The 13,830-nt window shown below is 38.6% G+C and overlaps 1 protein-coding gene across 4 annotated transcripts in view; it reads right to left on the minus strand.

Moving 5' to 3' along the window:
- FAT3 (FAT atypical cadherin 3) overlaps window positions 1-13,830 on the minus strand; it is a 399,599-nt gene that overhangs the window by 125,125 nt on the left and 260,644 nt on the right. For all 4 annotated transcript variants that reach the window (XM_064719072.1, XM_064719053.1, XM_064719062.1 and 1 more), the window contains one exon: window positions 8,776-8,837. In XM_064719072.1, coding sequence (XP_064575142.1) covers window positions 8,776-8,837 — 62 coding nt within the window. The remainder of the gene's footprint in view (window positions 1-8,775; window positions 8,838-13,830) is intronic.

Here is a 13,830-nt window from a genome sequence, read left to right on the forward strand (position 1 = left end):
TATTGAGTATATTTTAAATTGCATTTCTCTCATGTATTCACTCATCCATTTCCAACACACCTGAGGAAAAATGCAGCCATGGGCACCAACGTCTAATTCTTTCATCCTCGGATTATTAGGGATAAGTTTAGGAAAATCATTGCTACTGAAGCCAGACTAAGCACACCACTCAGGATACACAAAGAAATTGAACTAGCCCCTAGCATAATACTTTCCCCTCTCCACAGTGACATCACACATGTCTTAATACTATGCCAGTTAGTATCATAAGGTAACTTTGTTGCACTACACCACGATGCTGAGTCCAGTACGATTTTAATTAGGTCCAGAGGGTCAAGGAAGTGCTGATACACCCCTAGGCTCCCAGGAGATGCTCAGAACCTTGCAGGGTGACTGACTGCAGGCTGGATTTCCTTCCTGGCACAATTCTATCTTTTCTGCTATGCCTTTAAAAGTTTTGCAAAACGCCTGATAAGATAGCATGCAAAGTCTGTAAGCTGAATATCTCCTTCCATGCTGAGGTGCTTATAGCCATGACCTACTGCTAGAATGCTGTGGGTCTACAAGGAAAATCCTAAAAGAGGCATTTGGATACCCAGCATGAAAAAGCCAACAGAGCTGCGCTTTGAGGAGATTCATTTCGTGACCCAACAGTTCAGGTCAGTGATTCATGAAATCTGTAAAACAACCTCCCTCCCTCTGCAAATGTCAGATATATGCAAATCATTCCCTGACTAAAGCAAAACTGTAGGCAATCAGAAATGTGATTTTTCTAATGAGACACAACCACCATGGCAGACAGCAGTGTATGAACCAAAGCCTCAGCCCTGGGTGACTGATTTTGCCAAGCTCTTCCAAACATGAACTTGAATGAGTACCTGCAAAATTATCTCTATCTTGATACTGGGCTAGATTTTCATCTAAATAGGTAATTAATTAGTTTTTTATCCTGGATGATAATACCAATTGCTCCCTGCCCATTTCTAGCAGACTCACTGTCCAATGAAACATGGTTTAGTAAAAAATGTCTTTGGGGCAGTATTCCACTATAGATGGTACATCTCTCATCATATGTCAATGAACTGGGAAAATCAAATCTTTTCTATGAGCTGAGGAGGGAATAAATAAAATATGAGCTATGCTTTTTTATTTTAATACCAAATAAATTAACACAAGCTTACACTACACCTGTAGAAGTCTGTAAGCTCTGGCTCATTCCTGTAATCATCAAGCATTCACAACAAAACCCCACAGTTTTGCGTATTGAGTTATGAAGATTTTTTACTTAGGAAGCTCATTAAAGATAGAAAAGATGAATGCTTTTCTTCCTTATTATTGGTATTTGGTATCAATAAAATAGATTACCAAACAAACGTGAGATTTTTATTGCTGGATTAAAATCCTGCCATGTAAGAACTTCCACACAGTGTCAGATTAGCTGGATGGCTTAAACACTCTCGAAGAGAGGCCAGAGCCAGGTACTCTGATATAAATGATGCACTCATGGAACTGTCAGTAGTGTATCTGTCCTTAACACCATCCTGGCATTAGCATGTGCAAAACAATTTTAAGAGAACCAAACTAATAATGAGAAAGTTAAAGGAATGAGATTATTATTATTATTATTATTATTATTATTATTATTTTAAAAATAAAGATTTAAATCAGCCATTAGCATAAGGTTAAAAAGCAAACAGAGCATCCTCAGGGTTGACTTAGAAGTCAACACATTTTATGGAAATGTCACAGACATTCTTTGCACACCCAGTCTTTCAAGGCTATTGGTATTTCATTGAGTAAGTAAAATGAGCTGAGGGTCACTGCTATATCACTCTTCAATATACACAGACCCATTCTTGCCCTTTCCCTTTGGTACATATATTGTGTCATCAGAGTTGTGGGCATATTTTCCAGTGGCTACCTGAATTTAACATGGAATACTAAGGACTTTAAACACATAATTCTTTTTTGTTTTTCAATCCAAGTGTAATTTGCACCATTATTATAAATTTATAAGGAGATATTTTTTCTTATTTAATAAGAAAACATAATTAAGATTCCATGTGCATGAAGAAAAGTGTTATTAAATTCAGTCTTCCCAATGCTTAGGCTCTGTTACTTGTGTTACTTCTCAAGGCATTATCTAAAATAATAGGACATTTGGGAGCTATTGAAATTTGTAATAATAAAAGAGACACATCTGTAAAAACACAATACCTTAATTCTTTTGCTGTTTAAAACTCCTGTTCATATCTCTTGCACAGAGACCACTCGCTTACCAATGGAATTAGTAATATTTTCAGTGATGCACTTGATAATTACTCATCTTACCAGATCACGTAAGTCAGGAGAGGAGACCACTTGTCACTGCAGACAGATGGATCACACCAGGACTCTTCCCTCATTTTGCTGTGTAAGACTTTCTGCCCCAATACACATGAGAGGCAGTGTGCAATGTCATATGTAAATCTGCCTCTGAAGGACAGGTTTAACCTCCAGTCACCCCCTGCCTTTGGAAAGCTGTTGGCTATTTCTGAAGGGAGCAGCAGAAGAACACGGGGGGCAGGAAGGAAACCTGCATCATCTCGGGGTCAGCGAGCTCAGTTTGTGCCCCTAAGCCCAGACCTCCTCTCTGCTAGATCCAACACCACGCTGGCCAGGTGGATTTCCCCTCTGGAGAGGTAATATGAGATCAACATGGTTTTGGTTTTCTTTAGAACTGTTTGTTTTCTTCCCTTTCTTTCCTCCCCACCCTCTTTCTCTTCTTTTGTGCTTCCTTTCCTTTTTTTTTCCTTTTTTTTTCCCCCTTAACTTTGAAGTTGACATTAAAGTTCAGTGTCACTATTTGAAGATGACATTGATACATCTTCCATTGTCCTTTCAGAAGGCTGCCTCTACAAACAAACTGTCCAACTAGAAATACTTTAAGGTGTTTCAAAAATAGTTAAAATAGTTTTCTTATTTCCAGAAAGCACAGCCAGTAATACTTTTTGAACTCAAGCTGGAAAGAAGAGGCTGTTTACCTATATTTTAAACTTCCCCTGCATTTTCTGATAAGCTTCAGTGTTAAAAAGGGAAAGGCATGTGCCTTTGGACCCATTTAAACCTCAGACAAAATGTTCAATCAGACACACTGCCTCATTTTTACACCATCACCAGCATGTCACGGAGAAAAAATGCAGCTTTCTCTGCCAAATGTGGGCAATGCTAAAGAACCATGAAACAAATGCTTACACAGACTTGTAATCCAGGATTTAAGCAATCAATGTGCTGTAGAGCACTATTCAGCTACATAAACCCAATGAACTCCAGCTTTTGTAATTCTCCTGTAAAAATATACATGAGCATATTGCCACACAGCTGCCTATATTCTTCAGAAAATGTTGCAGCTTCTCACAAAGGACCACTGACTTCAGGCATCACCACTAGCAAAGGCTACAGCCCAAGTGAGCAGGCTCAACAACAAAACAAAGTTAAATTTGTCAAGTTCTTGTGTGGGAGATGCTGCAGGAAAAGAGGAGGCTGGTGGAGAACACAGGCTGGTCCAATGCTGAGCCTCCAGTGTGGTGTTTGTGGGAAGAACTGAGAGGTAGTGCTATTTTTAAATGCCACTTAGCAAGTTTTCAAACTCCTCCTCCCCTGCAAACTGTGGCCATAAACTTCACGGCAGCAACTTCCACAGTGATATTCTGTACCAAATTCTAAGTGGAATAAAATTATAATCCCTCTATCAACATTCCCCTCACATTTACAGCTCGCCATTAAATGAGTGGAAATTTGAATTCTTTTTAGAAGGCTTCAATTACAGCAGATTATCATGTTTCCCTCTAATTACTGCATATAAATACATGCCATGTAACACAGTTTATTGTACCCTTAGTGTACCTACAGTAAATAGAAACCAATGTGTTTCACTCAGCCCATGTATTTTGACACTCACATCAGATTTAGCAATTTGTCTTCATTACGACCCCTTGCACTGTTACTGCCATCCTCCCCAGCGCTGTGCTGAAGCTTCGCAGCAGGAAGATTGATGAAGCCTGTGTATACTGATTTGTGACAAAAGCAGGGCACTTGAGAGGCACTCTTACCATTCTGATAGCACTAAGAGGGCTAAAAATTAGCTGCAGTAAGCCAATACTCTGCTCCCACTTCTCCTCCTCTTCAATTAGGGTACATGACTTGGACCTTGAAAGGCTAAAGCTGCTGTAACACTATTTTTAAACCTATTGCCTTCAGTTGCTTTGTCACTTCTGAAGAGATTTAAAGTTCTGACCATGCTTATTAACAGCTACTTTTATTCTTTAGAGACACTTTGAATAGTCAGGTTTTTTACTGTGACAAATGTTAAAAGATATTTTGTGAATGAATCTGCAGTGGTAAATTTAAATAGCTATTTTAGTGTTTTGGACCGACAGATACTACGGATATAATTTTCAAAATTGGCTAAATGTCTGAAGAGCCCACACTGCATGTGCTCATCAGGGAGAGACTAAACAGCCTCAGCACTTTAAAAGCACCAACTATTATATACCATTATCAAGAGGATGGAGAGGTCATCTCTCACTACAGTCAATTCACCCCTTCAATCATGAAGTTTCAAAGACTGTTGCTAGAATTGCACACTGAAGCCTGTAACTCTTCTGGCTCATTCTTTTGCTAAACACAGGTCTTGACACAGCAATTCCCAACAAGCTGAACTGCTCAGTGGTGGGTGCATTTTGCAGAGGCTTTGTTGGAAGCAGAGTAACAAAGGCTCTGTAACAGAGTGTTTAGAAACTGCTCAGGGCGAGAAAATGTGCTCAGATCCATTTTCTGGGCTGAATGTGCAAGTTAATGAATTGTAGCCTGGATTCAACAATCCTCTCCCACCAAGGTGCCCATGTACACTGGAAGGCAGACCAGGAACTATTCATGTTCTGGATATCTCAGAATCAGCTGACACCACACAAGGGTGCAGATCCTGCATGAAATGCTTTAATTTTTATGCTTATTATAGGACCTCCACCACTCCTGCAGCTGTTTCAATAAAATCACACAGCAAAATCACTAGAGTTTGTAAAACTGTCAACCGGCATTAGGAGGCATCTGCAAAAACTGAGGGCAGAAAAAAACTGACAGACTATTTTTGTGAGGTTTTTTATTTTTTTTCCACAGCTCAAACTCCAACTCTAGTTTCTTCTTTTTAGTAAATGAGCATAATATGAGAAGAGAATGTGAAGTATTAACACAGAAATTATTAGAAGACAACATATATGCTGAAGAAGGAGGAGTAAAAGAAGGAAAGAAGAGAATGATGTATTCAATTATTGAAGGAGAATAAAGCCAAATCACTTGAAACTTGCATCTCACTTGAAAATACATCACTATTCTCATTCACTTGAAAAGCAAGCAGGTAGCTCTCAGAATTACCTTTCCTCCTTCAGACTGTTATTTAAATACTTCATCCTAATGACAAAATATTTGAGAAAGTCTGTGAAATAGAACAAATGCTTTTGTCTTGCTTCATGTGAGAAAGTAATATAATCAAGTGGTCATTTTCCTCCCATTTCAGGCAGAACCAGTCCATTAATAAGAATTCACTAAAGCAAGAGACCATCCTGTATAAAATCCAGTGACATCCAATTTAAACCTTAGCAGTAAAATTCTACCTGATAACAAGCACTGAATACAAGTTGCAGCTTTGCAAGGCATTCTAAATGTGTCAGAAAAAAAATTAAGCCCTCAACTTGGGAGCTAAAAACATTGTCACAATCAATGTAAAACCTGAGAGAAGCAATTCTTTTTCTACCCCTTCACTCCAAAATGACAAAACAAACAAACAATACTCAAAATATATCACCAGAGCAAACAGAGAATCCCAATGATTTTAAAGAGGAGCCAAATTCTGACTTTGTGCATCTTTTGGCTCAGGGTCTAGACATGTTTCTGAACTCACTTTGGAACATACTCTTAGTAAGTCCTGTGACAGCAGCCTGAGTTACCATTAAAAAAATCCTTGTGGACACAGGTCCAGACATCTAAAGACAATTAAAGGAGGAACGAAGAAGAAATGCTCATCTGACCTCGGCCTCAGTACTTACTTTGCAACAGAATTCTCATGCAACTTAGAAGGAAAATCACCTTTCCTAAGCATGGAAGCCTTAAAAATACACATCCAGTCCTTGCTGATAATTCCTGTTTCCTCTGGTACAGACAGGGACAGACAACTCCAGAAGAACAACTCTATGCACTCACAAGTGGTGGTCTGGAGACAAGCAGTGGCACTACACACATCCTCAGTAACTAACATCTGCTCCCCTGTATCGCTTCATTTTCCTAACAGCTTCTGTGAAACAGGTGGAAATACTGTTAACAATGAAATTTGCTAAGTAAATGCAGGCAGGTACTTACAGGGTATAGCATCTCTGTCAAAGACAGGCTTATTAAAAATAATTAAAAATTTTTATCTTGGAAAGGTCTCTCAGTGGCTCACACAGACACTGGGCAAAGGGCAGCAAGGGTTGCTAGATCAAGTACTAATCAGAGCTTTTCAAAGGGAGCCAAGTTTGCGCTCCTTTACACCAGACCGACTCCTGGAAGCAGGGCATGAAATGAAGCCGGAAGGGAAGCACTGCACTACAGGGAAACCATGGCTGTCTTGGCAATTACGGCCTCCCCAGGGGGTTAATTACACACAGACAGACAGGCATTTCAGAAAACGTTTCTCAGTTTGCCATAAGAACAAGCACAGCCCGGCCAGCCCGGCTCTGGATCCCAGCCTAGGCGCGGATGTGCGGCCGAACGCGCCTCCCAGGAGGCAGCGATGGGCAGCGATTCAGCACCAGCTCAAAGGGGCAACCTGACCACCGGGGCTGGGGCTCCACCAGAGTCCAATTCCCTTTCCCACTCACTGTTTCCAGGTGGGCTTTACAATGTGGTCACATCTGCACTTCTGCAGGACACCCTGCTCCTGTTTCTCCTCTACGTAGCCTGCTCTCCACCGCACTCCCCATTCACAAGCCTTGGAGCAGTGTCAGACACAAATTTCTCTCTACTGCATCTTCAGCCCCCAAAATCTTGCAGAATGTTATTTTTTCAAGCAAGATACAATTCAGGGGAAAGAACAGATTAACTTGTATTGATGACTAAAGCCAAATTCCTGTAAGTAACTAATTTTTCTTTTTACTATTAATAGTAGCACTCCCCATCTGTATGGGAATCCCTTGGAAAATGTGTATGTGGCATGTTTCGCTGAGATCGCTGAGGCAAACACATAAATCACAGAATCACTGATGTTGGAAGGGACCTGTGGAGCTCATCTAGACCAAGCCCTGCTAAAGCAGGTTCATCTACAGCTGGCTGGGCAGGATCACGTCCAGGCAGGTTTTCAGTATCTCCAGAGGGAGAGACTCCACAACCTCCCTGTGCAACCTGTTCTAGTGCTTTGTCACCCTCAAAGGAAAGAAGTTTTTTCCTGATATTCAGATGGAACCTCCTGTGTTTCATTTTGTGCTATCTTGTTGTCCACCAGGATTACCTGGTCCTTCTCTGCAGAGCAAAGCAGACTTACAAACCCAAGATTCTCATCAACAGACACACTTCAAATCAATGCCCTTTTCATTCTATTTTTTCTTTGACAGTATAAACTGGGAAACTTGAAGTTATTGGAATGCATGACTGCATTACTAACTTTACAACTTAAATCCTAAAAAGGGAAAAATCCTTGTATTTCCCTCCTTTTATTTATGATATGGAATGTGTAAAAATCAACAGTGAATTATCAAGAAAAAAAACCCAACCCAAACATGTATAGTAATAATCAACCCTTCTCTCCTGTGTTCTGCACTAACCAAAACAATTTGGGATTTCTAGCAAATAAAAAACCTAATGAGTATGCTAATATATATTTTACTGCATTTTGCTGTCAAAAAGTGATTGTACTGGGAACTGCTGTGACCAGATGTTTTTTAGCTTGTATGGATTTGAAGAGCATTTCCTAGTAAAGGTGATTGATTATGTGGGACAATATGGTTCTTTTTAGTTGTACCAACAGGAATCAAGAATTCCTTACTTCACAAACAGACAAAAGAACAGAGTCAAGGAACTTTTACCCAAAGGAAAGATCCCCACAGCATGGTGTACAGCAGTGTGAAAGAAAACACATGTGGCAAAACCAGTAGTTTTACAAGTATATCACTCCATATACAACACATGTGAGCTCCTTATAAAGAGAAACATTCATCACAAGGACCAAGGGAATGGTTTAGATACTCAGTTTTAGAAGGCAATTTTTAACCTGAAAATTGTTGCTAACAGTCCCAATAAGCGAAAGCTTAAAAAAAAATTCTGATAATTCAGTGAATGTCAAAAAGTCCAAAGTTTGCTTTCATCCAAATTATCAGGTTGCACACTAGATCCAACATGCAAAATTTAAACCAGTTAAACCTGGGAGACTAAAAGTCTTGGCAGGCTTAGGGTCATTCTACGTAATTTTTAAAAATATTTTGCTCTGGATATTCTGCCACAAAAAAAATTTAAGAGCTACAATAAAGGACTTAACTGAAGTAGATTAGAGGTGGAAAACAAGTGTTCAAGTTTTTTAAATTTTTTTTCCTGTGCTTGCAAAGTGCAAAATATTTTATTTCTTCTGTATAATCACGCAATTCCCAGCTTTGTGTGATTCTGTTATAAATGAGGAGAAAGGAAAATACCACTCTCCTGGAATAGCAAGAAGTGATTTTAAACTACAAAAATCAGCTACCCTCTTAACATATATTTTCCACTTAAACTTACCTCTAAAAAATGTTCTGCTTGCTGTTCCCGATCCAATTTTCTAGATGTTGTGGTAATCAGACCTGTGAAAAAAACGATGATATTTAATTGTCAATATCATTGAAAAATATATATTTTTATCAACCTGAATACAAATTAATTTTTAAAACAGTCAAAGGGGAAAAAAATCTATTTGAAGCTATATCAGACACAGATCTCTTGACAGCTGTCAAGCATTTTATTTCTCAGCCCAACCATTATCACTTTCTGACCAGCAATGAATCTTTTAAAAAAATGCTGTGAGAAAAATAACTGAGAAACAGTCTACAGTTAACATGCTACATTTATTACAGTGAATGTAAAAAACTCACTAATGAATCACTATTTGTCTTATGATTAAGAGTTTCAATGAATCATTTGCATATGACTGAAATTCTTCTGTAAAAAACCTCATTAAAGATTTCAGAGTTCTCAAACAATTAATGGGATAGGATGCTGATTACTTCCACACCAAGAACACTTGACAAAGAAGGTTATTTCTGTAATAATGGTTTCCATATATAATAATTCTAATGTATTGAAAGTTTTGTTCTACAATTTCATCAATTTGTTCCATGCTCAAACTGAGTCTTTAAAATAAAGTACCTTTTTACATGAGGATGATCAAGATATCTTTTTTAAGGCAATGTACTTCCATGAATGATTAAACTGTTGTGAGATTTATACCATGGAAAGAAAAGGAAACACTTCCAAATTCCCTTAAGAAAAGGGATGCATACCTTCTAGGAACGTAGCTTAGTTTTTTATTTTGTTCTTACTCAAGTTTTAAAGGGCAGATTTGGGTCTTCCCTTGTAGAAAACATTTCTTTGGATGGGAAAATGCATTATGTTCTTGTTCTTTTCCTAGACATAAAGCTGATTTTGGAGACAACTCCATTGGGCCGACTTGTTCTCAAGAATTTGTCATCTTAAAGATTACCAAGGGAAACAAGAAAATAAATTCTTCCTGGATGAACTATTCTACTTATTGAATTAATCAGACCAGCCAAGCATCGAAACACAAATCCATGATGACAATGAATCCTTAAAACACCCCATCAGCAACATCTACATAAGACTTCTAGTCCCAGAAGTCTTCTAGAGCTACAACTCCTCATATGCTATTACCTTCTCCTTGGAGAAATCCATTTACCTATTTTGGTGAGAACGGGAGAAATATTACTTGTAGTAATGGGATGAAATGAACAAAGGGAAGTGCACTCTGCCTCCAGGATTTCAGACTGAAATCTGTTACAAGATACATCAGACCACAGAAGTGACACCCAAGGGGAGGTCACAGAAATTAAGAGCGGATTGTTATAATTACGTGGAAGAAGCTGGTGCTGGCAAAAAGCTGAAAAAACAAAACTGGTATTGCCTGCATCAAGTAGTTGTAAGTATTCAAAACTGTTACACCATATGGGAGACATCTATCTACTCACTGCATCAGTTTAAACAGAAATGACAGCACAGATGATAAATTGGTGTCATTCACACAAGATCCCCCCATGTCTAAAAAGAACTCAAAGACACAGGCATGTAGCTCCTAATTATGAAAGAAGTTCAACCCCAATAAATATAAAGATTTAAAATTTGAAATATCCCTATTCATCATATGCATGGCCACTATGGATATTTACCAAGCACAGCCCAATCACAGTACGGGGTATGATAATTTTTATATTATCTTCCACTTCCTTCATTCCTAATGCGCCACTGTGAACTCTACCTTAGTTTATTGTTAAAAAAGAGATCTCTAGTATGGGGTCAAAGGGTAGATATAGGTCCAATTGTGCCAGGAACCCACGTTTTAAAAAGGAACCCACTTGCCGCGGCAGAATGTCCAAATATGGACAACACTGGACAAATCAGACCAGTGAAGAGCTTTTTGCTTTTATTTCCAGCACATCAGTCTCAAGACATACAATGGAGACATGATGTTAACATCATGTTACAAAAACCCTCTAACTTTAGGGATTCCAACATCTAGCTGTAAATAATAGATCCCTGTCCTCACCATCCTCTTCAGGCAGAGAAATTCACATTCCTTTTGAAGACCAAGAGCTGACACTTGAAACTGAACATCATGAACTCTTAGTACTTGTCTTATAGTGGTAAAACTAAAACTACTACTACTGCTGCTCCTCCTCACAAAACTACTGCTATCACAAAGGAGGTATCTGTGTTTAATGCAGAGCCTTTTTGACTGCAATAATTCTCAGAGTGCCTTTAGACCTGAATTTTCTTCCAAAAGAGATATATATGAACGCATAGCAAGTCTCTACAACAGAATTGCCAGTATTTTAAATGTAGCAAATCTCAGAGGATTTATCACTCAGATTTAACAGCTGATCCTAAAGGAGGCAGGTAGCAGACCATCACCCTCAGTTCTGCAGACCTGACTGTGAAGCACGTTGATTGTGAGCCATCACAACTGCTTGTTTTTGCTTTAAAGGCAGCATACCACACCTATTCTGGGAAGTTTCATCAGGCTGCTAAATTAATGTGTAGAAATTATTTAATTACTGTTCCTATGTGTGTGCAGTTATGAGGCTTTAGTTTCCTCTCCTGTTCTCTGTCCCACCTGGCACCACGATGGCCTCACTGCAGTGTCCTGGCTGCTCACTGGTGTCACTCACATTCCTGGGGTCAGGGACAGGTCACACTGTCACACACTACTGCTCAAAATACAACTGCACATAAAATCAGGGCACAGTTACTTGATGTTAATATTTATTGAATAATTGTAATGTATCGGTATGGATATGAATCTGGTTCTTTCAGGCTACAAAACTGTATTTCAAGAAATTATGAAGAGTAATCATCAAAACTGAAAAAATAAATATGCCAGTTATGTCTAAGACTACCCACAGCTTTACCAGTCCAGTCTCAAAGAAATTAATTTCCTGGGTTTTATGAAAACCTTACTGTGTTCCACCCTCTTGTGTTCACTACTCCACGCCACAGATACATAATAATAGCAATATTTAGCAGGATGTAGAACTTTATTTTTCAGACACTGGGGCAACTGAGAAAAACTTGCCTTTGCACAAGAGACAATATCCCAGTGTTAGCTCTTATCTAACTGCATTAAATTGTCATACTCTGTTATGGTGTAAAGGTATTATCTAAAGAAAACAACTCAGAGAAAAATAAACCTCAGGAAATTATGTTAGGCTCTGCTCCCTGCCTAATGTCACAAGGGACAATGATAAAAAAATGACCCTTCCTTTTTTCCTTATCTTCAATATGTGCTGTAGCCCTTATGGACACCACCATATGGACAACCCTCCAAAGCCAGCTGGGAAATACAGCACACATTTATAAAAAAATAGTCAAAACCATTAACAACCTTCAGAAGTTGTTGCACACCTCTCAAACAGTTTTTCTCAAATATGCAGGGAAGCATCATGGTCCTGCTAAGGGCAGGGGATATTTATAACTGTGATCTTTAAGAACATCCACAAAAGTGGAGAGGAAAATTGTATTCACTAGAGAAGTTATTCACAGTAACACCATCCACCAACAAACAAGGTTATGTCATTCTCCTCACAGAATTTCATACTTTTCTTTGATTTTGTGAGTTAAAACGTCTTTCCCCTCATCCTGGCACATTTGTTCCTCAGACCACATAAATGAGCTGTTTTGTGAAATTCCAAAACATTGTTTGACCAAATATTTCAGCTTTGAGACAACTTGCTATATAACAGCTTGGAGATCTTATACAACTTGCTTTTCTATGATACCTTCCACTTTTGCTGTTGGAGTATTTTTCCTGTCTTAACAAATAATAATTATTGTTCTGTTCCTGTTACAGAGTTTGGAAATGCTGGAAGGTGAACACAACATGTCCCCTAACATTGCAGGACACAGTCACAAGTCCCAGTTGAAACTGACAGGGGAACATTCTACCAAAACCTCACTGGATAAGACAATTTACAGTGTCCCTGTAAAAGTAAATTCAAGATGGAGAAGAAACAACAATGTTCTTCATCTCATCACTTTAAAATGTGGATGGGGAAACCAGAGATGTAGGGTGGGTAAAAAAGCAGACTTGCCTTAGTGCTTAGAAGCAGCTTTAGTGGCACACAAGAAAGAACTGGAGCAACAAAGAAATCCTGAAAATTTGGCCAATACATCAGCCTATACAATCTTCAGCCAACACATCATCTTACAAACCACCAGTTATAAGGGCTCAGATGTGTGATCGAGACATTTGAACACTCACCACTGATGCCTGGGGTAATGCTTTCAGCACACTGAGATGTGCTAAAGAAGGGAAAAGTTCAGTGAAAGATCAAAACCCCCCTGAGATACTCTGCACTTGCAATTAGTGAAGCCTGCAGTTACTAGAGTGCAAATGAAGAAATATAACTTATCAACGAACAGTAGCTTGGGGTAGGTTTGATGTCATAGGAGTAATGCCAGGCACGTGTGTGGATGAATGCACACGTGTGTCTGTATCATTGAATATGACATAAAACCAGGAATAGTTACAAATTCCACAGTATGACTAATGCTTTATAATTTTAAAAGTTTTTTTTTTAGAATTCGATAAAAGTGAAGGATTTAATCCATGCTCTACATTCAGTTAGCTCTCATTTCCCAGAAGGGTGCTCACAGAAATAAAACCTCTGTGTGCCTGTGTGTGCTGAAGTAGCCAGGCAGTGCTATGCAAATACATACATATATACTGTATGTACAGTCAAATATTAGACTATGTATATGCATGTGTGTGACATTTTGCATCTACCCCAAAAGCTGAATATTAAAAGTTACCCTAAAACGCACATATTTACAGAGGAATATTTAGCTCTAAGGTTTACTGATGTTCTTTCTTTCCATATATATGCATTATTTGAAGTATTTTTGTTGTAAACAAATTAATTAATCCACATTTCCTCTGTGGACTTAGCCACAGAAGAAAAATTCACAAAGGGCTGTTAAGTGTAAAGGCTATGGCAGAGGAAATCTTAAAGCACTGGAGAGTTTGAACAGTGTTACACAGACAGAAGCACTGCTCTGGGTTTGCTTCTT

Source organism: Zonotrichia leucophrys, chromosome 1, assembly GCF_028769735.1.
Source record: "Zonotrichia leucophrys gambelii isolate GWCS_2022_RI chromosome 1, RI_Zleu_2.0, whole genome shotgun sequence".
In the NCBI taxonomy this organism is placed as follows: domain Eukaryota; kingdom Metazoa; phylum Chordata; class Aves; order Passeriformes; family Passerellidae; genus Zonotrichia; species Zonotrichia leucophrys.